We start from the raw sequence: 24,863 nt of genomic DNA on the forward strand, positions 1-24,863 counted from the left end.
GCGCGTGTGATTCTCTCTGTCTTTATTTATTACCACCACTCGTCTCCCACCTCGCTATGATCTCTCATCAAATGTTTTCAAAATATTTGTTAATACGATTTATAAGAGTGAAGTGCTCAGATACTCTTAATGAGGCAAAAAGTGATCTAGCATACTCTCACATGATCTGGCGTACTCTTATGTGTTTTGATACTCTTCCTTTCAATGGTCAATGTCTAAATTATCCTTTGTGTCTAAACCAATCAAAATCATTCTCTCTCTTACTCTATCTTCTTCCTTTTTTTCTCCACTGTAAATCTCAAACCCAGATTTAATTATTCCATTCAAATTCTATTCAATTTGGCATTCATCTTCTCCATTAATTCATTCTTGAAGAGGTTTAATTTCAAATTCGTATTCACAATTAATTGATTAAGAACAATGAATCTCGATCTATTTGAATATTCAAAATATTGATATAATTATAAATATGAGTCTGTTTTTGTATGACAAAAAATATAAAAAAATGTATCAAATTATTATTTTGATAAAAAATTAGAAAACGTAGTAAAACTTGGTATACCTATAACTGTACAACTTGGTAAAATCATAATGTACAACTAAGTAAAATTGTGTAACTAAATAAAATGATACTAACTAAATTGTATAACTTAATATAACTATAATGGTAAAACTATATAACTTGGTAACATTTTATGGTTAAACCGTGCAAGTTCATCTAACTTGTTGTTAATCATTTTGATTTTTACATGAGACGACGAGTTCTTTCACAAACATACACTTTGATTATTAAAAGTACTATTATAAAGCCGGAGATGGTCATGAATGAAATCCAAACGAAGGTAAAGGTAGTTTGTATGCTAGTGGACAAAATATGCAGAAAAATGACCATAAATCCATATACAAATAGGTAAAATTTGAGTTATATGGTAATAAAATCTTTGATACCATTGAAAAAACATAACAACATCTTAAGGTGACTGAGCCAGTGGAAGATGTTGTTATTCGAGATAGAGATAATATAGGTATTGATTTGGATAACGTGGAGAGCATGTAAAAAATTTAGTTGATTGAGCATCACATCATAACTGTTTTGAAATTACTATTTTGAACTGTGAGCTCCGAATATTAAGAACTCTAATTTGTTTCGATTAAAAAAGTGCATACTTGTTCTCGTAAATATTTAAATTCGGGAACATAGAAGAAAATACACACCACGATTAGTTGTATCTATTATTCAAAATGATTGTTCAATACGATAAAAAAACTAAATAAAACTTAGTAAAACTGATAAAATATAAAAATTTGAAGAAACAATTTTTAATTTGTTTGGTTGCTTATAAGTATTATGATTATTATTTGTTAGTATTTTATGATTTAAATTTACAATAATTATAGTTAATTTTTTTATCACATAGTTGTGTACTACATAATAGAGGAAATACATTGTTCTTTTATGCTTTTTATCTTAGTGTTGTCCTTGTGACATCAAAAAATTTATATATGCAACAAAATTAATTATGTCACAACATGATTTGATGGAATTTGATTGTAGGAAACTAAATAAAAGTGGTATAACTATAATATAAATCTTTTGAGTACAGTAAAACTAAAAAAAATGCAAAAAATAGAAAAGTAAAACTTTGAACCTTTTTGTAAAACTACAAACTTGGTAAAACATCGACCCAAAAATGCTGTAAAAAAATTTCCCGCTCAAATTTCAGAATTTTCCCTCCAAAAATTTTCTTTTTTTCCAGACCCCAAAAACGAAGTTGGCAACTATAATTGCTTTAATTTTTAGGGTTTTCTCATTTCTATCATCTTTTCAATCCTCTCACCTCATTTTCTCTCATCTCATTTCTTCTTTTTCATCTTTCTTCACATAATCTGCAATTTTTAGATTTTTTCCAGAAAATAGTGATTAATCAAGAGACAAAACTCTGAAGCTACAGGGGCGGGTGTATCATCCAGAAGTTCTCCAAATCTGATTCAAACCCTTATTTGCAATACTATTGATGTCTCCTTGTGGTTTCTCAAATGACCATGTGGATTAAGGACCCAATAATGGAAGACAAATATTGATAGTTGTATGTTGTCTTATTGTTACTGTCATGGTATTTCTGAGATTTTGGTTGTACAATTAATCATAAATTCTATCAAACTAGTTCAGTGATGAGTTTTTTAAGTTTTGAAATTTGACAAATGAAAAATGAAAATTCTGACAAAGTTTACCGAAATGTACAAACAGAAAAAATATTAAGTTATACAAAGTTTGACGTACGAAAATGAAAATTTTTGAAATTTTTTACCTAATTACACAAACATGAAAAAAAAGTAATACTAAATTTTATGAAGTTTGACAAACAAAAATGATGTACTTAACCAAAATTATTTTAAGTTACACCAAATTTTACAAACATAAATAACAAACCAAGTAACATAAACACAAACAATAAAGTTAGTGTGTTAAAAGAAGAAATTTTACTTCTTAAGACAACTATGAAAAATGGATGTTGAATCCAACTATGGAATTTTTTAAAAAATAACAATATGATATCTAAGTTTCTTTAAGTTTTAAAAAGTTTCAAATATTTATAGCATCTAAATTGTTACGTTTTTCTTAGTTTCAAAATTTTAGACAATCTATATTACTTAGTTTCACTTAGTTTCACTTACTTATACATAGTAATAAATCTTAATAAATTAAAGTTATACAAAGTTCCAAATTCAAGAGATGCGACTGTTGCAGTGAGAAGGCGTGTGAGAGAAGTCGTGCTTCCTCAGGGAATCAATCAAATTACCCTTAAATGGACATGCCACTGCTTGAATCATTAATTACATAATTTTTCTCAAACTAAATATTATCATTTTCATTTATTATCTCCAATACTGCTGGTTGCTGTCGTTAAATATATACATTACGTTTTGGATACTAATCATTTCTTGTAAAATACAACAATAGACTATATAAATTTCGTTAAGTTTTACATAGTTTTAAATATTTATACAATCTTAATTGTTACGTTTTTCTTAGTTTCATAAATTTAGACAATCTAAATCACTTAATTTTACTTACTTATACATAGTTATATATCTTAATAAGTTAAATCCAAGAGATGCGACAGTCGAGGAGTCTATCAAATCACCTATAAATGGACACGTTTCTGCTTAAATTTGGGTGAGTGGTTCATTAAATTTCAAGGGTTTATCACTTATACAAGTAACAAATAATTTACGAGATTTCTCTCACACAATAACCATTTTATTTTATCAAAGTTAGACGAACTTGGCTTCTCTCCCTCCTTCAATGATTCATAAGATTCTCTACAACGTAGCAACGACCAGTATCCAAGACTTTGGTTGTGCACGGATTGTTTTTTTCGGGTTAAACAAAATTGGAAGATATGATTACTTCTACAGATCGGCAAGTCTCATTTACATGAATGACTGGCTAGACAAGGTCAATGATGTTCGAATGTTCAGAATTAGTTGCTACCGTGTGGGTAATCCAGAGGCCATATACTTGAGAGGTATGTATGAGTTCTTCATCCTCCATTTAGTTGGTAAGAAAAAAATATATCTTGCTGCTGAGAGAGGATGCTTGTTGGCCCTATTTGTATATGGTATGATGAACTTAGCCTTTAGTGTTGATGATGGAGGATTGGTTCACAACTACCATGCTTTTACTCGTCAACATGTTGATCAGATGTTTCAAATCATTAATAGTTGGGAACTCACAGGCCATTGAGATTATGAAAAACCTGTCATATTTCTATCTATGGCTGAAATGATAGATCCTAATGTGACATATGATTGCTGGTGCTCTAGAATCATAAAATTAGTGTTTGTAGTCTCCCTAAATGGATCAAAATCACGGTGGAAATGCGATCTTTGTTTCTGGAATTGTGCAGCTTGTGATATACACTTGACTGCTCGTGCATTGCCAATTGAAAATTAATTTTATCTACTTTTAATAAATTTCTGTAAATGACTCTTCACATTTTGTAATTTTTCTAGTTATATCTATAAACTAATATTTTTTTAAAAAAAATCAATAAATATATCAATAACATCAACTGTGTCCAAAAATTAATATAATAAAACATTATAATCTAAAAGTATGCATTAGTTCAATTTAAATAACTTGTATTAGATACAATGTATATTCATACAATAATATTAGTAAGAATTAATTTCTGTACAGTTACACCAAGTTTACAATTACACTAGGTTTTACAAAGTTTTCGGAAGTTATGGAGAAAGAGATCCGAATTTTGTGGATCGGGTCTGGATAGTCCGCGAAATAGCCCTGGTTGGGTTGTAATTATGCAAGTTTCTGTTGGTTTCATGGTCTTTTAATAATTTTTCTGATTTAAATAAAGATATATTTAATTTCAAATCCGGTCAGTTTCGGGTAGGAGTATCTCAGCTCTTTTTTTTTTCGGGCAGGAGTACCTGAGCATTTGATTCGATTTATAAGTGCACTAGGATCGGCCCGCCCTACGGGCGAGATTTGATATTTTGTCAAATATATTTTAAATGTGTTTTTAAATTTACGTGATTGTGTTCATCTATGATTCGGACCAATTTTTCATATGATGTTTGTGACTGTGTCATTGTTAATTTGTTTTGCAAAGATTGTGAGATATCATATTGTTTTTATGTATAATGGTGGTATGGATTTATTGTAGCAATCCAAACTTTAAAACTATTAATTTTAATGCCTAAGTTGTAATCCGGAGATGGTATTTGTTAAAATTCAAATTTCGATATTTTAACAGTACTCCCTAACCATACACTAACATATTTAGTTTAAATTATGAAAATAAATTTTATAATTTACTTGTAATAGTAACATGTGTCATACTGATTTTGCTTAATTGTAAAAAAAACTATCATTTAATTGTAATATTAACATGAATAATACCTTTCAAAGATTCACCAATTACATATAATCATTTCTCATATACTTTTATGATTTGTCAAATAACATTAAAAATTGTTATTTTAATTCCATGACGTGATGCTTAGATACAACTCTAACAACTGTTAACTCTAATTTTGTTTAGTTTCTATCTAAAATTATGTAAGTGGCTGGTCAACCCGAACTCTTTTTTACATAACATTATATTATAACTTATAAGTTATATTGTATTGTTGTATTGTAAATAGCATTGTATACGAACATTTGGCTGCTCTGTAGATATGTGTTATTCCATCTTTGAATGTTGTTGTGTAAAATAATTTTTGTATTTATTGAATGTGATGAGCCTCCAGATTACATGTAGCAAGACATTTTTTATGGCGTTATACATATATGACAATATGAGCTAATCATTAGTGTGTGTATTGTGTATATTGATATTATCGTAGTTTTAACTTCTGTTACGGCATTTGCTAGTGTAGTATAGCCATAAGGAACTGAATTTTAAAAAAATTAGAAATGATTCCACACTCCATTTTATTTTATTTATTAAATCGATAAAACCAAAAATCATTATGTTCTGATAAAAACAAAATAATATTAAATAATAAATGTTTAAAATGTTTACGTGTCAACGTGAGATATGATTTAAATAGAGATAAAAATTATATTGTTATAGATAGATTGCTTGTGTTTCTATTAACAATTAGCTAGATGTTGAATTAAATATAAATATTTATTATTTTATAAATACAATGTATTTAAAATTATTGACTTTTGTATATGAAATTGTCATGTTTTTAGGTGTCTAGTAAATATTTTTTTCAGTTTAATTGGTATGCGAATGCATATTTAGCTTTTGTGGTCCAATACTCATATTTTTGATTAATGAACTTTAGTTATCGGGCTACTAATGGATTTTAATTTGTATTGTTACATAAAATGAATGGTTAATTGAACCGAAAGGAAAAAAAAAATACCTTGACTGTTTCACTCTAGCCGACAAAACCTAATCTTCTTCTTCCTTTCACTACCCCATTCCATCTTCGTTTCACCCCCTCACCTTCTTCTTTCCCCACCTGATCGCATCTTCTTCTTCACCCCCTATAGATCATCTTCTATATAGTAACCAATAGATCCTCCTTCTATCTAAGCTCCTCTTCTTCTTCATTTCCATGGTTACTCTGTTTCAGAAGACTTTTTTCACTGAAGGCATTCACTCTGTTTCATAAACTTCCAGAAGCATCAATGGCGGAGTCCATCTGTTTATACCTGAAGGTACTCTCTTTCTACCACTCTCATCTAATCTTTCGTGATTTAAGCTTCTGTGTTTCTCTGCATGTTAGTTGTATCATCGGAATCAGCCTTCAAAATCTTCTCTTTTTTCTTCATAAGATTTAAAGTTATGGTTTTTAAAGCACTAAGGGTTTACTCATATTCTCAGGTTTTAATGTTTGATGTAAACAGGACGGTTCAGCGATTGTAATAAAACAACCAAAGAGATCACCTCTGTTCGTAAGGATGATAGTTTTGGTGTTTGCAATGGTATGTGGTCTCTACATTTGCTCTGTCTGCTTAAAACAGTTTAGTGTCGAAACCTCACAAACTTGTTCCAACTCGCATCACTACTCGGATTCATTACCAAAGCCACATACTTTCAATAGGTAAGTAACTTTTCTGGTCTCTTTGATCTGTTTTTTTTCTTTGTTTGTTTATTCACTTACAACTTTGAAACAGATCTGAATGTGGGCACAATCCGGTGAGGTTCTTTGCGGTACTACGATGCAGAGATTAGGAAATGGTTGGTTCGAAACGTTGTTGAATAGTCATGTCACTTAAGAGCAAAGTGGTGGTGGAGAGATATCTCAACCATTCGTTACCCAGTGCTTGAAAATATGAAGACAACGAATCAGTTAAGTGGAGAAGCTCCACTACTTGTGTAGGTAGAAGCTCAAGCAACGAAGGAAAACTTCGGCGTTCTCGATATTTGCAGAAACTGCCGCCGTCGAGATGAAGCGACTCAAGAAACCCTCGAAGAGAAGATGAGTCTAAGGAGAGCCCAAACAGGGAACAGATCGAAGCCCATCTAACTGAAGTTTTAATGAAACGATGTGTTTTAGATGCATGGACACGTGTCAGCTCCTCATCACTCGAATTTGTGACATGGATGCTGATGTGTCAGAAGGAGAGAACCAACTCTTCTTTATATAAATAGATAGATAACCAGCTTGAGTTATAACTGACGTTTTCTTTCATTGAATGACATTAGATGCGTTCATTTGGGTACAACAAATTTGGATAAAAAGCTTCTCACAGTGGAGTCACCTATCGGCTTCGAAAGCTCAATTTTGTATATATTAGTAACTAATTTATTCTCTTTTTGTTAAGATTTGTATAATATTATTCATGTCGTTCATTCTTATAGTAATATTTTTACACATCTTTATTTGGGAGAAAAACATATCCTTCTTCTGACCAATTGTATTTTTCTTTTACTAATTTTCAGCTTTGATTATTCTGCAGAGCTTCTGCTATTTACATATATCATTAAAGCACATTCAAATTTTCATATATTGCACATAATAATAGCAATCTTTTGAATAAAATTTATCATTAAATCTTTTTATAACCTGTTGACAAAAAACAATCTTTTTATAATCTACAAATCTCTCTGTTTTATTCTTCTACGCTTAAAAACTTGTGATGAACACTGGTCCTCCTATAGGCTTGTTCTGTAGTGCAAAATCCTTTCATAATCATTGACACTGGAGACACCAGTAACCAGTTGTGGCATCTCAAAAACCAGATATGGATAAACCATTGATGTGGATGGTGATATTGAACTCCTTGCCCATCTGAGGTTGCAATAAAACATTTGGAGGGACTATTATTTCAGTCACTACATACGTCTGCAATTGTGATTTCAGAGTAGGGTGCTTACTATTATATTATTGGTATCTCTATTCTCGCCATGTTTCTGAAAAGCTCGTCAGATCTTTTTGGCGAGGTGTCAAAGTAACATTGACATTCCTTGATGAGAAACTCCTTCATATATTTTTCTCATGACTGTTAATTCAGGATACATAACACAAATGAATCAAAAAAAATCAACTAAGCATTACACACACATACTCACTGCTGAAAACTTGATTAAGAATTAGTTTATCATTGCCCAAAACATAAAACTCGTCAAGACTGGCTAAGCCGCCAGAAATTAACAAATTTTCAAACAACACAAAACTTGCTAATCTACGAAAGGCCTATATAATAACTGATAAAAAAAGAAAACTTGGATAATCAAGAAAAAGAAAATCTTCAACTGCTCTTACCTTATGTCTTTGATGAGTTCATCATCTTTCATATCACAGCGCCTCCTACGTTGCAGCCATTCGTGAGCTACAGACAGAACATGGAAATACAATAAAACAGAGTATATTATGTAATATACTGATAATCTGAATATCTTAAGAGTATCTACTTCATATAAAAAAGAAAAGTAACGATCCAGAGCCATGAACAAAGTTCATTTCGACCAACATAAGTCTAATTGCAAAGTAAAAGTAATCTGACCACAAAAGTTATGATCTTTGATATCTAAAAAAACAAAAGACACTGCATGTTCTTTGTTAACCAACTGTTTAAGTCTCTCTTTAAGAACATGTCTAAATTATCAGTGGAGAAGAATGAAATAGTGAACTTCTATGGGAAGAAACTTACATATTTATAGTTGCAGATTCACAGATCATAGATCAATCCGAATAGAGATTTCGACGACGGAACGACGCATTGAAGAGTCATTACTTGGCGTCTGATTTAATGAGTCCAAAGTCTTAGTAATCATAGATCGATCCGTTACAGGAAAACCAAGGACCATCGATCGTCATCCTGGCCGTCAAACTCAGAGTAACGAAGATGAAATTTAGGGTTAGCGACAGGTGAGAGGAACACAGGGCCGTAAAAAAAATACGATGTCAAACCCATTATTGTTGGATTAAATGAAACGCAGAGTTTTGATCGACGCGACAGGTGTCAACTGCTGGGCACACGAGTTTCCAGCCTGGCGTCCTAGGTGGACACCCCAGGAGGGATAGAAACTGTACTTTATATAAATAGATATTAATGGTCTCGATTAGTTTGACTTTACTGGAACGTAACCGGTACTCACGTAACATAACTCCATGTAACAGTAGTAAGTACTAGTGACATTGATCCGAGACTTAAAACTAATCCGACTTGTATTAGTAAATTAGTGTAAAAGTCAAATGATTATTTTGGTTTCTTACCAAACCATACGCCATAGATTATTGTGTGTTTAATCCAAACCATACGCCATAGAATATTGTGTGTTTACAGAGAGATTTGTCTACCTAGAGAGAAGTTAGAGAGGAGAGAGAAGTAAAACGGAATTTGTTTTCTGGCCGACGACGGTGGCTCCGTTAGCCTCGTCGTCGGTCGGGCCCTTACTGGATCGTTTCCCTTTTGTCCTCTCGTTTGGTTTCTTCTCTGTCTCCGTCGGTGCATCGTATTCTCGATGGCCGGTCGGCTCGAGCGACCGCCGTGGCTCCTGTTCCGACAAAGGAGAACGGTCGGCTAAAGTCTCCGCGTCGCTATACTCTTCTGTCGACGGCGGCCTTAGTTCCTCTTTGCGGTTTTTAATTAAGTTTTTCCTCCTTTCTTTGATTTCCTTTCTTCGGTGCGTTTGTGGGTTTGGGTTAGTCTCACGTCGTGGACGGTGGAGCCTTTCCGGTGTCGAGAGTGGTGAAGCTTCATCTTTGGGTCTGTAGTAATGGATTGAGGGCGAGATCTCGTTAGGGCGATTGATTCTCGCCGATATTGGAACCCCCGGTTGCGTAAGATGATTGCGGTGGAGTTAGATGGAGGGTTGGAGCTCCGATGTGGTCCGGCGGTCCGAAGATCTGGTCGCCGGAGAAGACTAGAAGCGTTGGCGGTGGTGAGCCGGCCTGACGACACGTGTCCCCTCGACGTCGAGGATGGCGACACGTGTCCGTGCGTTTTCCTTGGTTTGATCGACGAGGCGGCGGCATCTCCCTTCGTTTAGTGATTAGGGTTTTCAAAGTGGGCCGGCTTGTTTTAAAGGCCCATTTGAGTTCCGATTTTGGCCCGGGTTTTTTGGGCTTGTAGTTTGTTGTATTTGTTGTAATGGGCTTGGGCCCTTTTTATTATAAAAAAAAAAAATCTTTGACGGAAAAAAAAAAAAGAATATTGTGTGTTTAATCCAAACCAACTTGTGTCGGAACGCCCAAGTACAAAGACTTCTTCTCCTCTTAATATAGAATATAATGGATACTGATAGGCATTGATTTTCTTTTGCTGTATGGTATTATACTTCTACAAATGTATCTATTATATACATAGAATTGTAGTTATATTTCTGATTAGTTGGATTAAATAATAAGTGGACGTTTTCAAACAAAAATTTGTGTTTGATTGGATCAACCAAATGCTGATGGAAGGAAAGATGTAACGTTTCAACCTATATCGAACGTTTTAGTTAATGAATTGATTTGGCGACCGAGATAATTCAAAGCACGCATTTGTGTTTGACTTGATCAACCAAATGCTAGTGCAAGGAAGATGGATGGTATTGTGGTATCTATTAGTGTTTAGGTTATGGTGAGCCTGTAAAGTATGTTTGGTGATGAACTAATCTCACCTTTCTTGACAAAAACTTGTGACTTATGTAGCTTAACAGAGAGACCAGTTGAAAGGCAGCTCCAAGCTGTTACTTAATTCATGTTTAACCATTTGATCTACCTGACAAGTATTTTTGCTTGAAGAAAAAAAAACTTCAGTGCAGATGAATTCTACCTAACAAAGGAAAATACAAATTGCGTTCACAAATCCTAAAGGCCTAACCACACAATAAAAGCTCGGCTTATATAGGTGTTCTGAGATGATCATATATATTACGATATTATTCAAGGACATGATCAAGAAACATATTTTGGTTAAATTTGCAATAAATTTCTTGACTCCAGGACTTCAAACATCAACAAGTAGAACTCATATGAGATGATAATAAGAAAAAAAAAACCACTTTTTCTGTAATCGACACCAAGCACAAACTGATAAAAAGGCTTAAGATTATTTTGACCAATTTGGTATATATGTATGTGAGTTAACAAACATGTATCTTCCCCGAGTGGGTCATGGTCGGTTGCTACCATATCTCCGGGACACGGCACTGTCAGATAGTGTATCCCACACCTGCCACAAGGACGAACACAAATAAATAAACGTTAGTTTGCATCATAGAAAACAACTTGTTGAATTTATTTGTATCAGAGTCACTACTCACGTTTAGCTTTCCTTTTTCGGCACCAATAGCGAGTAAGAAGGGGCAGTCCGCAGAGAACGAGACTGAGAAAACTCCTCCCTGTTTTGACAACAAAGTTTTAAATGGTGAACAAAGAAAAGGTGCATGGAAGCAAACAAATGCTAATTCATGGCTCTTACAGCGTTTGGATTATGTGTAGCAACCCATGATGGTTGATTGTTTGAAAGATCCCAAAGTTTCACACTTTTATCCATAGATCCTGTAGCCAAAAGCTGCACAGCAAGGAGAATGACTTAAATGCCAAAACAGACAATAACTGTTAGGACACAAGAGAGAAAGACAGAGAGATGTATGTACATCAGGCGCAAATGTGTTGTATGAGATGGAGGAGACTTCGTCATCATGAGCATGGATAGTGAAACTAGGTGATAAATCAGAAGCACGTATATCAAATCCCTTCACAGTTCCATCTTCAAGACTCACCTAAGATGTATGAACAAAATAAAACGAATTATACAAGTCATTCTTAGATGTCTATTAGCGAGCAAAGGAAAGTGTAACGCACCACAAAGGAGTGTTCGCTATGAGGATCCCAGGCCAAGCTTTCAACTTTGGCACTGGTAGACCATTTCAAACCCGAGTGAGAAGGGTCCCTTCCATCTTTCTGCAACAACATAGCGAGTTTAAAACATAATGATAAATTGTTTATATGTACAAGACTCAACACATGCATGAAAAATAAAACAATGGAACAGAACAATCACCAAGACTACAGTGCAGTCATATGAGCCACTGAGGAGGACTTGCGGAGCATAGTGGTTCCATTCGACCGCTTGAACCTGTTAACCGAACACAACAGACCATGAGCATTGACACTTGATTAAGGAAGAACGCATGTAAAAGAGTTTTCACATACATACCACTTCTGTGTGATGCTCTAGAGTGAGCTTGCACTGTCCTGTAGCCACATCCCAAACCTTAACTTTTTTGTCGGCACTGGCACTAGCAATTATATTCCTGTTGTTCCGGTTAAGTCAAGTTAGAGTCCCACACACACATGTCTAAAGAGCCATCATGGAATCATAGTTTAAGCATACCTAAACTCCTTGTTCCAAGCTAGATCAATTACTGATTGATCAATGTCGCAATCTGATATCTAGAGAGAGATAATTAAAGACAACTAACTAAGTTAATTAATAAGTTTGAAAAAAAAACAGAAGAAGAGATGCAAAGTTATTAATTTGTCACACCTGCCCGGCACCTAGTTGTACACAAGGTAGCACCTCCTTAGCCTGAAACGCATTACAAAATACTATCTCATGATTGATATAACATATATAAAGATCCAAAAGACAGCTACATTTACATACAACGTCAAGATCCCATATCTCAATCGTCGGTGATCCCTTGAACCCGATAGCTACAAAGTTCCCTGCAAACACGAAAGCAAAACTTGAGATAAAAGTTATAATATCATCACCAATATAGCTAGGAAAATGCCACTATAATACACTACTAACCTTTATCCCCTCCTTTGAGAGGACAATCAAGCCATGCTGTACACAATGGAGGGTTGGATAGTATTATGTCTTCACGAAGATACATATTTTGAGGTCCCTCGTAATTGTAAACCTCGAGGTAGTTGATTTCATCTTCAACTCTAGCGCAGATGATCAGTGAATCTGTTGGCTTAAGTGTTATAGCCTCGACATCGTCTGAGTCGTAGTAATCATCCTATGTGACTCAACCACACTCTCAAACATTCAGTATTTAATTAGTTTCTAAAAGGAAAAAAACTAAATAATAAATATGGCTTACGTCAGTATTATTGTTCAGATAGGGATCCATGTCATTGCTTGGGTAATAAAGGTCTCCACGGCCAGAGCTAAACACATCAATCTCTGAGGAGTGACAATGAACATGGAGGATATATGAAAAAAAATCTTTAGGATATAAAGGGAAAGAAAACGACATATACATACCATCATCCTCATCATCATCATAGTTATCCATGTCGAGTTCTTTCATGAACTTGGCTACCTCAGGATCAGTTGGAGAAGCAGAGGTAGAAGCACCGTTGCTTATGGTACATGATTTTGCAAAAGATTTTGCTACAGCCTTGGCTTGAGCAACTTCAACATCATCCATCTCTTCTTCTTCATACATATCACTCAGAGTACTGTACGTGCAACAATAAACGAGTGATTTTTTTTTCTTTTTTTTTTAAGAGAAAAAAAGAAAGCTTAAAAGGAACCGGTTATAACCTTTTCTTGAGAGTGCCATTGTTGATGAGCTCTTGGATATTCTCCTTAGAAGGAGGTTCAGCAGCGTCAAGCATGACTTTTGCTGCTCCTTTAGGTATCCATGAAACTGAACTCACCATTCTGCAAAAAAATCATTAAAGAAAAACAACAATAATTATTTATCAATTTTAGCTCAATTAGAGAAACCAAAACTCATCACTGAGTTGGAATCAAATAGAGAAACGACATGCCCTTATGAGTAAAGTATCTCATTTCTCATTAATTAATCAAAATGTACAAAGTGAAGTTTATATACAAGACTCGACTTACTAAACCGACTACTATAAATCAATCAATATCCGGTTCAAGTGTACCGATATACAAAATAACTATATGTACTATAACAGTCCCCCTCAAGATGGGACGAAGATGTTACGGAGACCCATCTTGCCAATAAGTCGTTGAAACTGTGCAGGATAGAGGGGCTTAGTAAATGGATCAGCAAGCTGTAGATCAGTACGCACATGTAAGAGCTTGTATAGTCCAGCAATAAGTCGTTCACGAACACTATAACAATCCATCTCAACGTTCTTCGTTCGCTCGTGAAAAACAGAGTTATGAGCTATGTGAATAGCAGCCATGTTGTCACAGAACAGCAAGGTAGACTTAACCAGAGGTAGACGAAGCTCAGTAAAGAAGTTAGTAAGCCATAACAGATCATCTGAAATGAGAGAGAGGCTTCTATACTCAGCTTCAGCAGAACTCTTAGATACAACTTGTTGTTTCTTCGATCTCCAAGCAATGAGTGATGTACCCAAGAAGATACAAAACCCAGACGTAGATCTTCGTGTGTCTTGACAAGATCCCCAGTCAGCGTCAGCAAAAGCCTGTAACTGCATCTCAGCTTTCGAAGAATAGAACAGACCCTGACCAACGGTACCTTTGATGTAGTGCAAGACTTTGAGAAGAGCCTTGAGATGACTCTCGCGAGGAGCAGAGGAGAACTGGCTTAGCTTGTTAACGGCAAACGTAATATCAGGTCGTGTAATCTGTAGATACATAAGACGCCCAATGAGTCTGCGATACGCTTCAGCATCTACGAAGTCTCCACCAGTTTCACTAGACAGTTTCAGAGAAGGATCCATAGGAATGCTTGATGGCTTACAACCCAATAGACCTGTTTCATCAAGAAGATCAAGAGCATATTTTCTCTGACAAACATGAATGCCTTCAGTGGAACGTGCAATCTCCAGTCCTAAGAAGTATTTCATAGGACCAAGATCACGAAGCTTGAAAAATGATTTCAACTGAGCTTTGAGAAGCTCCACTTCAGCATCATTGTTACTTGATATAATAATGTCATCGACGTAAACAATGACACAGAGAAAAAGATCACCCGTAGACTTGAGAAAACATGTATGATCAGAGTAGGTCTGAGTGAAACCCAAGGAAGTTAAGGTAGTGGAGAACTTAAGGAACCATTGGCGAGAGGCTTGCTTAAGGCCATAGAGAGACTTTTGGAGTTTACAAACTGCATTCTCAGGCAGTTTGTCCCCCTTTCGAGATACATATCCTGGAGGTAACTTCATGTAAATCTCCTCTTGGAGATCACCATTAAGGAATGCATTCGATATGTCAAGCTGATGAAGAGTGAAGTTATAGATTGCTGAGAGGGCAAGAATGAGCTTGACGGTAGTGAGCTTTACAACCGGAGAGAAAGTCTCAAGATAATCTATTCCCTCCTGTTGTGTGTACCCCTTAGCAACCAAACGAGCTTTGTAACGTTCAATAGTCCCATCAGCATTGAATTTGACTTTGAAAACCCACTTACAACCGATAGGAGTCTTATCAGGAGGCAATGTGCAGATAGTCCAAGTTCCAGTATCCTCCAGAGCAGTAATTTCATCGTCCATCGGTTCATCCCAAACAAGAAGTCGCTTTGCCTCAGCATAGGTTTGGGGTTCTTTAACTTTGTCAATGGCAACTAAAAAAGCAAGATAAGGAGAAGAAAGATGGCCATATGACAAAAAGGAAGATATTTCATGAATGGTTGAAGACCCTGTTGCATTGCAATAGTAGTCTTTGAGATGAGCAGGCTGTTTAGTTCTCCTGTGTGATGTTTGAACAGAAGGTTCAGATACATCTTTAGGAAGATTTGCAGTGGGCAAAGGTTCCGGAGTTGAAGAATGAGAAGAAGTCTCATTCTCAGGAGCATTATTTTGCACAGGAGAACGGGGAACATGATCTGGAAAGAAAGAAGAAGCTTCAAGAGACATATCAGTTCCAACTAAAGGAAAGAGCTCTTCGTGAAAAACGACATGCCTTGAGACGAGAATAGTGTTAGTCTCAAGATCTAAGAGTTTGTATCCTTTGACACCAGAAGGATAGCCTAAAAAGATACAAGCACGAGCTCTAGGATCAAACTTATGTCTGCTCTTGGGTGATGTAGAGGAATAACAAAGACATCCAAAAACTTTTAGTTGAGAATAATCAGGGATTTTCTTTGTTAAAACCTCAAAAGGACATTTATTATCAAGAATGGGAGCAGGAAGGCGGTTAATGAGGTGAACTGCTGTAAGGATACAGTCACCCCAGTAAGAAAGAGAAACATGGGATTGAAATAAGAGGGATCGAGCAACGTTTAGAATGTGTTGATGCTTGCGCTCAACAACAGAATTTTGTTGAGGAGTTTCAGGGCAAGAATGATAAGAAATGATTCCTTTAGATTGATAGAAAGAAGAGAATCTGAGTTCTGGTGCATTGTCGGATCTAACCCCTTTAACCTTCCTATCAAACTGATTCTCTACCATTGTGATAAAATCAGGAAACACTTTCAAGACATCTGACTTAGCCCGAAGTAAATACACCCAGGTAGCCCTAGAACAATCGTCCACTATGGTAAGGAAGTACCTATATCCATCATGAGTTGGAACAGAAAAGGGACCCCAAGTATCTATATGAAGTAACTCAAAAGGAGATGAACTGAGGTTGTTATGAGAAACAAAGGGTAAGTGTTTTTGTTTGGATAAATGACAAACTTTGCAATGAGAATCAATTTTTATTTGATTTTTGGGAATATCAAGCACATTGTGCATACATTGAAGTTTTGAAACAGATGGATGTCCTAATCTTTTATGCCAAATATCAGGGTGCGATACAGAGGCTACAATGGGAGAAGGCAGAGTACCTTTTATTGATAAAGACTCGACATCCAAGAAATAAAGGTTGGCCACTTCTCTACCCATTCCAATCATTAATCCCTGAGTAGGCTCCTGAATACCACAAGAAACATCATCAAACCATACCCTACAGCGAAGATGTTTGGTAAGGCAACTAACACTTAGGAGGTTGAATTTAAACTGAGGTATGTATAAGACATCTGAAAGGATGAGGTTACTACCCAGTTCAATGATTCCTATTCCGACAATGCTTACCATAACACCAGTGGGTAAAGTGACAGTGGTATTAGGAAGAGATTTGAAAGAAAGAAAAGAAGATTTCTGATGGCAGATATGATTAGTGGCACCAGAATCAATCACCCAAGCATTTAGAGGAGTAATAGAAGGATTACTAGAGCAGACATAGGGCCTATCAATTCCGGTAAAAGAACAAAGGATAGAAGGATGAGAAGTACCGGAAATTGGGCATGTGGAAGAGGAAGAAGGTAAGGAAGCTGAGACAGAGTGAACTTCAGGTTCAGGATGAACACTTGGACTCTGAAGTTTAGTGCTGAGGAAGGATACCAGTTGTTGAATCTGCGCAGCCGAAAGTTCTGTTGACGAAAGAGGCTCATTACTCTGGAGAGAGTCTGAAATAGCAGCATTAGCTGAGACTGAAGAGAATGGCTTAGCAGAACTCTGAGCTGGTTTCATACTATTCGGATATCCATGCTTCTTGTAGCAGCGATCAATGAGATGGCCAGGACGATGACAAAACGTGCAGTAAGGACGGTCTCTGCGCTGATAACCAGTAGACTGTCCCCCTGAAGTGAGTAATGCCGATTTGTTCACAGCCTGATCAGAAGGTTGAGCAACCTGAAATGCTGCAGCAGAAGATATATCCAGAGAATTGCTAGCTTCCTTTTGACTGTCCTCTTGATCAAGTAGATTATAAATCTCAGAGAAAGAAGGAAGATTCTTCTTCATGAGGATTCTACTGCGAATGTTTTCGTAGTTATCATTTAACCCCATGAGAAAATCAATGATCCTGTTCGTCTCACGTTCAGCCAAAAGTTCTTCGATCGTACGATTTGTAGCCTGAATATTAGCAAGTTCTTCCCATAGTGACTGAGTTTTGGTATGGTAAGAAGCAAGACTGAGGCTCCCTTGACGAAACGAATGTAACTGATGACGAAGCTTGTAGAGACGAGGCAGGTTAGACTTGTGGAAACGAGAATGAAGATCAGTCCAAATCTCAGAAGCAGTCTTGAAGTAAAGGATGCTAGTATAGATCGATTTAGCAACACTGTTCAGCAACCAAGATTTTATCATGCTGTTACAGCGGCACCAAATCTTGAAATAGGGATCATCTTCAGACGGTTTCACTATCGATCCATCAACAAATCCTAGCTTATTCTTAGCTTCAAGACTAGTCGTCATAGCAATGATCCAAACACCATAATTGCTACCATCTAGAGATTCGGCAACGAGAACTAATCCAGGATGATCTGAGCTATGAAGATAATACGGAGAGTGAATGTTATCGGGAGAGTTCGATACCTCAAACCGATCAACAGACGACGGAGTGACAGAACGATTCGTATCGAGAGGATCAGGAGCTCCGGAGCTTGCTCGTGGCGGATTAGATCCCGAGGGAAGATCACGAGCCGTCGGAGATGATTGAGAACCGTATTCCGGAAGATCCGGTGAAGAACGGCGATAGCGAGACTTGCAATTGCGCTTCCCCATTGATATCAATAACAGCTCAAAAGTCGCGAATGAGACTTAATCAAGCTGAGATTGCATAGGGAGGGCGACGAAGACGATGAATCGAATCGAAGAATCGAGACGATGAGGTGATTCCGGTGAGATTCCGGCGAGACGAGTGGCAGTTGCGGAGGAGAAAGTTCGTTACGGCGGAAGTCAGTTAGAGAAAACGAGATCTCATCGCTCTGATACCATATGAGTAAAGTATCTCATTTCTCATTAATTAATCAAAATGTACAAAGTGAAGTTTATATACAAGACTCGACTTACTAAACCGACTACTATAAATCAATCAATATCCGGTTCAAGTGTACCGATATACAAACCAACTATATGTACTATAACAGCCCTCGCGCGAGAAACTTTACATAAAATCTTTGGTATCCATGCTATGGAAAGATTTACCACTTTGAGATCGACTCAGAAGGTTGAGATTTATGAAGCTTGCTAGGGTTTTGAGCGAAAGAGAGAGGGGCCGGTTAAAAACTTGTGAAGCAAATTTTTTTTTTTTTTTTGTCAACTGGTCGTTTTTAGACATTTAATCCTCAAACTGAGGTAAGTAGGAGTCGAACTCCAGACGTCAGGGCCCGAAGACAGAGCTCAGCAGCCACTTGGCTACGAACAACCCGACGTGAAGCAAATCTTTTTTAAAAAAGATTTCCTACCCTACACAATCTGTTATGGAAAGAAACAAACTTTCCAAAAGAAATTGAGTTAACCGAACCGGACCCAACCGAACCGAATTAACAGTACCACCAAGACAAAACAAATGAAACCAACTATTGATCGGACAGAAAGATGACAGAGTCCACACATGTATGTCTCATCGTTAAAATAACAACATCGAGGGGAGTGCTGATTTCGTTTCAGAAAGATTCTGAGATCTCTCTCTCTCTCCCACACGCCTAGGTTGCAATTTTGTTACTGCTTTCGAGTGAAGAAGAAGGATCATAAAAAAATGGAGAGCGACTCAGTGATGGTTCCGTTGCCTCTGTTACCGATACCGATAGAATCAAACTACAGAGCGTGCACCATTCCTTATCGATTCCCTTCTGATAACCCCAAGAAGGCTACCCCCACTGAGATCTCTTGGATCGATCTCTTCCTCAACTCCATCCCTTCTTTCAAGTTCCCCTCTCTCTCTATTCCTTTTTATCTTTCATCATCTTATTTTTCTGTGAAAGTTAGATTCTTTGCTAGGCCTAGGGTTGTTTTTGTTCATGGGTCTTGTCAAAGCTTTGATTTTTTTTTGTCCAAAGATCTGTACTTTATTCGTTAATTGATCTGGATGATCTACATACTGATTGGTCGGAAGCTCATGTTTTGTTGAATCTGTGATTCACACTCTTTTTGTGTCTTTTCTTGTTGGGTTTTGTCTTGATAACATTCCTGATCTAAAAAGCTGCTTCCTTTTTTGTTGTTGTTGTTGCAGGGAGCGTGCAGAGAGCGATACATCTGTTCCAGATGCTCCTGTTCGAGCTGAAAAGTTTGCTCAAAGGTACCTTTTTTTTCATTGTTTCAGTAAGGATGATTCATTGGTTTAATCTGCTGCAAAGAGGTACTGTTTTAGCCAAAAAGCGTTGTGTGTTTTAATTTCTTGGTTGGAACTTTTTTAAGGTATGCGGAGATTCTTGAGGACTTGAAGAAAGATCCGGAGAGCCATGGTGGACCACCAGATTGCATCGTAAGTTAAACAAAACTACATTGCTTGCTTGTATCGAGCTTTTGTTGTTCATGGATATTTGTTTTTTTTGGCAGCTTCTTTGTAGAATTCGTGAGCTAATACTCAGAGAATTGGGATTCAGAGACATTTTCAAGAAAGTTAAGGTGTGGGGTTGTTTCCTTGTCAATGGCTTTATTCCAATAGCATGATTTATCTTGGCTGATTCATGATATATATTCTATAGGATGAGGAGAATGCAAAGGCTATATCACTATTTCCTGAAGTCGTCCGTCTGAGTGATGCTATTGAAGATGAAGGCAAGCGCATTGAGAGTCTTGTAAGAGGTATTTTCGCTGGAAACATCTTTGATCTCGGATCTGCACAGGTATGCATATATATATATATATATATCATCTCTTTCCTCTTTCAAGTCTCTTCTGTTTAAATATCTTAATGAATGAATCTTTGTCTTTATTTGTCCCATAACTGAAGCTTGCGGAGGTATTCTCAAAGGATGGAATGTCATTCTTGGCTAGCTGTCAAAACTTGGTTCCACGGCCATGGGTCATTGATGACTTGGACAACTTTCAAGCTAGATGGCTCAAGAAGCCTTGGAAGAAGGTCACTCATCTAACTTCACTCTGTTTTTTTTTTCCCTTTTTCAAGCTAGATCACAGTACAAACTGATTTGTTTTTATTTTTCATTACAGGCTGTGATATTTGTTGACAACTCTGGTGCAGACATAATTTTGGGGATCTTGCCGTTTGCTAGAGAAATGCTACGTCAAGGAATGCAGGTGTGGTACTCTTTTAAGGAGGACATTATCGTTAGTTCTTAGTTAAAGCATACTCTAAATCTTTCATGCTTTTGATTCTTTCCTTTGAAGGTGGTGCTGGCTGCTAATGAGCTTCCATCTATCAATGATGTCACTTATACCGAGCTTGCAGAGATCTTATCAAAGGTGCTACATATGGAGTATATCTATTTATTATATCGTCCATTGCAGATTAAAGAAAACTTGACCTTGACTGAGTCTTTATTTTGACCAGCTTAAGGATGAAAATGGACAACTGATGGGTGTTGATATCTCGAATCTTCTGATTGCAAACTCTGGGAATGACTTACCGGTATGATATTCCAAAAGCTCTCATAAGTAGGATGGACCTCCAACATATGCATATATTCATGTATTATTACTGATTATCGTTGCAGGTTATTGATCTGGCAAGAGTATCACAGGAGGTTGCATACCTTTCAACCGATGCAGACTTGGTCATCTTAGAAGGCATGGTAAGATCTACTAGTCCCTTGTCTACTTTTAGGTTTTCAATTTTCAGTAAACTGACTCCTAGATTGTTTCTGAACCCCAGGGACGTGGAATAGAGACAAACCTTTATGCTCAGTTCAAGTGTGATTCCCTCAAGATTGGAATGGTAATTAATTATTAACTTAATAGATTCCTTATCCTCCTGTTTATTGGGTTCTTGATTCTTTTCTCATTTATGCAGGTGAAGCATCCAGAGGTAGCACAGTTTCTGGGAGGACGGCTTTATGACTGCGTCATCAAATACAATGAAGTTCAGAGCTGATTGTATTCCCACAACCTACATTTTTTTACTGCACCAAGCCAAACAGTTTATTATATTAAAAACTGTTAGTCTTTGTAAGTTTTAGTTTAAACTCCTCCCTATCTCTCTTTCTCTCTGCACACTCAGATATAAGAATTGGAAAACTCTTTCAACATTCTTGATATGATGGTATTTGAGCATTTTAGAGGACTCCCAGTGAAGAGAAATCTGACAATATTATTTTAAAATCTCAAATTCATCAAATACAATATGAAGTGTTTTAAACAGGTAGAATAGAAATGTTTGAAAGAAAAGGAAAACATAGGAAGCAGTAGCAGAATGAGAAGATAGATGTGAGTCGTCTTAGTTAGTCTTGGTAGGATATGAAGCCATCTTGTTGATTCCGCAGATTCCCTCAGGTTTACCAGTGTTTCTCTTCATCCTAATGAACCCTTTCTCTCCCCATCTTGGTCCCCATGAGTTCTTCACAATCACATAGTCAGATCCCTTTGATGAACCGTACCCAACTGCAGCTACACCATGGTCTAGCTCTGTTCCACACTTCCCATTGAACACTCCCTGTAAAAGCACCAAAACAAAGTTAAGCAAGATTGGAGATTATACACAACACAAAGTTTAGATATTTTTTTTATATGTACCCCTTTGTAGAACTGGAAGTCTCTTCCTGAAGCCTCAATAGCCACACTGACAGGTTGATGAGCTAAAGCCTTCACAAGGCTTTCATCACTGTTTGCTGGGACATCTTCATAGCCGCTGATTGTCACAACTTCTACATCCTCCTGTATAAAGGTTCACGAATGAGTCAGAAAGTGTTTTATAAAAAGATGCATTTCTGAATCTATGTTTTGTTTACCTTCTGCTCTTGGCAAATGCCTTCCTCCATGAGGTAGGGGTAATCGTCTTCTTTGTGGAGTCCTCCTGTGGAAATGATGTACTGGAATGCGTAGTCCATTAGACCTCCATTGCAACCATTGTTGTAAGTTGTGTCACAGTCTATGAGTTCTTGCTCTGAAAGCGAACTCAGGTTCCCTGTTGTGATCTGGTGGATCCCTTCAACAGCTGCAACTGTCGAAAACGCCCAACAACTACCTGCAGATGACAAAGGAGATCCATTCTAATCAATCTCTTGTTCTGTCTACTTATGAACAAGAAAAATAAAAAGAGAGAAACGTTACCACATGAACCCTGGTTCTTGACAGGAGTCACAGCGCCTTTCTTCCTCCAGTCAACGGATTTAGGCAAGTCTGTGACGTCTCTGTACCTGAAGTTAGCAGAGGAGGGCTGCCTCTTTCTAGAGAACTGCGGAGGCTTTGCAAGTCCGAGATACTTCCTTTTGAACTCTTCATGGGTCAAATCTGCAAACTCGTTTAACCCCAGCCAGTAACTGCTGATCTCGTTGTTCCTCTGGTCTATATGCATCAGGTTATCCCTGAACACCTCGAACCTGTGCACCTTCTCCTCAACGCTTTGGTAAGCCTTGCTGTGTTCTGACATCCATGACTCAAAGAGCTCTAGAAGGTTATCAGTGGATGATAGATGCTCAGGTGTGTATCCAATGATGGAGAAATCACGGGCAAGAGCAGAGCAGAGGAGTGCTGATGCCGAAATGGCGACCAAAAGAGAGAGTTTGGCAAGTGATGGTGTAGAGAAAGCCATTATAGCTAAAGGCGAGGAGAGGAGGAGGAAGAATGAGATGATGTGAAAAGAGAGTAGAGGCATAAGGTTTATATACAAGAGGGAGAGACGGCAAAGTCTCAAAGTATTTGCTTTGAAGCAAAGACACTGATTAAATTTAAATTTAAAAAAACAAGTACATCGGTCTCCAAGTCTTCACGGTTGGATCTCTTCTTAGTTTTTGCCTTTTGCTCTAAGCATGCCAATTTTCAACACAGATAGCTTCACTTTCAGAGAAGTTAATCAAATATTATATTATCATAATAAAAGGAAGTAACTATAGAGGCGAAAGAGCTTAAAGTTTCTATTATTAGACACACTCTCACAGGAAATAAATAACGTGTCAAGAGCCAAAAATGACTTTGATTTCAACTGAGCAGTGGTGCAGCCACAACACAATAGGATGAAGCATGCCCACAGAATCTCGCTCAACCTGTTAGAGAAGCTAGTAAGCAAACTGAATAAACAGAGCCTCTTCACATATGAAATCAAGAAGTTTGTGTTCTGAACAAAGAAGAGAAAAAGCTGAGGGGTTTAAAATATATAAAACTGTGCATTTCCAGAACAACTATTCACTAGAAGCTATAAAATCCATTTGGATTGAAATAAAACAACCAACTTTCTCTTCAATATAATTATGTACAAGACACCAGTACTTATGATGTTGAGGTTCTTCAATAATCTGATAGCCTGGGGAGTCTACATATGCAAAAATATAGTACTGCCACATAAAAGATTACACCACAAGTAGTTAGAAACTGAGTAACATGGATAACAAATGTTAGATCATTGACCTGTAAGAGATTCTTGAACAGTAGCAGAAGTGGGAAAGACTTTTAACTTCGTTGTTATTTCTGTTTAACATGGGCTTGTATATATAAAATCCATTGTTATTTCTGTTGGGCTTGTATATAAATACTCTGTTATTGCTGTTGGGCTTGTATATTCTGGAAGAAGAAGAAGAAGAAAAAGAAACAAATAAAGACACCACAATAAGACTTGTCTTAACATGAGTCACACAAATAAGCAACTGGTTTACAGTAAAACAACCTTAAATTTAAAGTTAACTGATTAAATTTGTATTTTAGATTGAGCTATGCAACCTAAGACTGATGAAGATATATCTATAAATTATATATTCACAAAGAGTTCATATAAATGGTCGTATTTCCTAATATTTATAGGAGTATTCATATAATAACTACACAAATGACAAATCTAAAAATAATACTTTTTATTTTTAATTAAAAAAAAAACAAAATAATGAATCTATGCATGTAATTGGCTGCTGGTGCTGGGCATAAAAGTAAAATGGATCCCACACAGGAAAAGAAAAAAAAAAGCGGGGGAATAAAAACACAGCCTGTGTTAGAGCACCCCCATTAGAGGATTTAGAGAAGGGGTCACACGTTTTTCGAAAAAAAAAAATAATATAATAATCAAAGAGTGAAGAACTTGGGAGAGAGAAGTTCACCGCAGTGAACCCGAGTCTTCACTATTCTGCGGGTCCCACGCCACGTGGCGGCCCGCGATAGGTCCGATTATT

The 24,863-nt window shown here is 36.6% G+C and overlaps 2 protein-coding genes, 1 long non-coding RNA gene and 1 pseudogene across 3 annotated transcripts; 1 reads left to right on the forward strand and 3 right to left on the reverse strand.

Moving 5' to 3' along the window:
• Positions 1–7,471: 7,471 nt before the first annotated feature.
• LOC130499434 (uncharacterized) lies at positions 7,472–8,888 on the reverse strand. Its single transcript, XR_008938303.1, has 4 exons — positions 8,642–8,888; positions 8,254–8,320; positions 7,866–7,990; positions 7,472–7,779 (listed from the first exon to the last, which is right to left on the reverse strand). It is a non-coding gene; the product is annotated as an uncharacterized LOC130499434 (long non-coding RNA).
• Positions 8,889–11,105: 2,217 nt separating this feature from the next.
• On the reverse strand, positions 11,106–13,605 carry LOC130508297 (uncharacterized; annotated as a pseudogene).
• Positions 13,606–19,194: 5,589 nt separating this feature from the next.
• On the forward strand, positions 19,195–21,804 carry LOC108833627 (damage-control phosphatase At2g17340). Its single transcript, XM_018607039.2, has 12 exons — positions 19,195–19,518; positions 19,823–19,888; positions 20,008–20,074; positions 20,149–20,217; positions 20,298–20,438; positions 20,546–20,674; positions 20,764–20,850; positions 20,941–21,015; positions 21,104–21,181; positions 21,267–21,344; positions 21,425–21,487; positions 21,563–21,804. The coding sequence occupies exons 1-12, from the start codon at positions 19,349–19,351 to the stop codon at positions 21,641–21,643; spliced, it is 1,104 nt and encodes a 367-aa protein (XP_018462541.1). The 5' UTR covers positions 19,195–19,348; the 3' UTR covers positions 21,644–21,804.
• A 35-nt stretch (positions 21,805–21,839) lies between these two features.
• On the reverse strand, positions 21,840–23,350 carry LOC108833628 (cysteine protease XCP1). The gene is made up of 4 exons (XM_018607040.2): positions 22,819–23,350; positions 22,497–22,732; positions 22,282–22,422; positions 21,840–22,201 (listed from the first exon to the last, which is right to left on the reverse strand). Exons 1-4 carry the CDS (start codon positions 23,297–23,299, stop codon positions 21,986–21,988), a joined length of 1,074 nt encoding a protein of 357 aa, XP_018462542.1. The 5' UTR covers positions 23,300–23,350; the 3' UTR covers positions 21,840–21,985.
• Between the last annotated feature and the right edge of the window lie 1,513 nt (positions 23,351–24,863).

The sequence above is a fragment of the Raphanus sativus genome, chromosome 2, assembly GCF_000801105.2.
Source record: "Raphanus sativus cultivar WK10039 chromosome 2, ASM80110v3, whole genome shotgun sequence".
Lineage (NCBI taxonomy): Eukaryota > Viridiplantae > Streptophyta > Magnoliopsida > Brassicales > Brassicaceae > Raphanus > Raphanus sativus.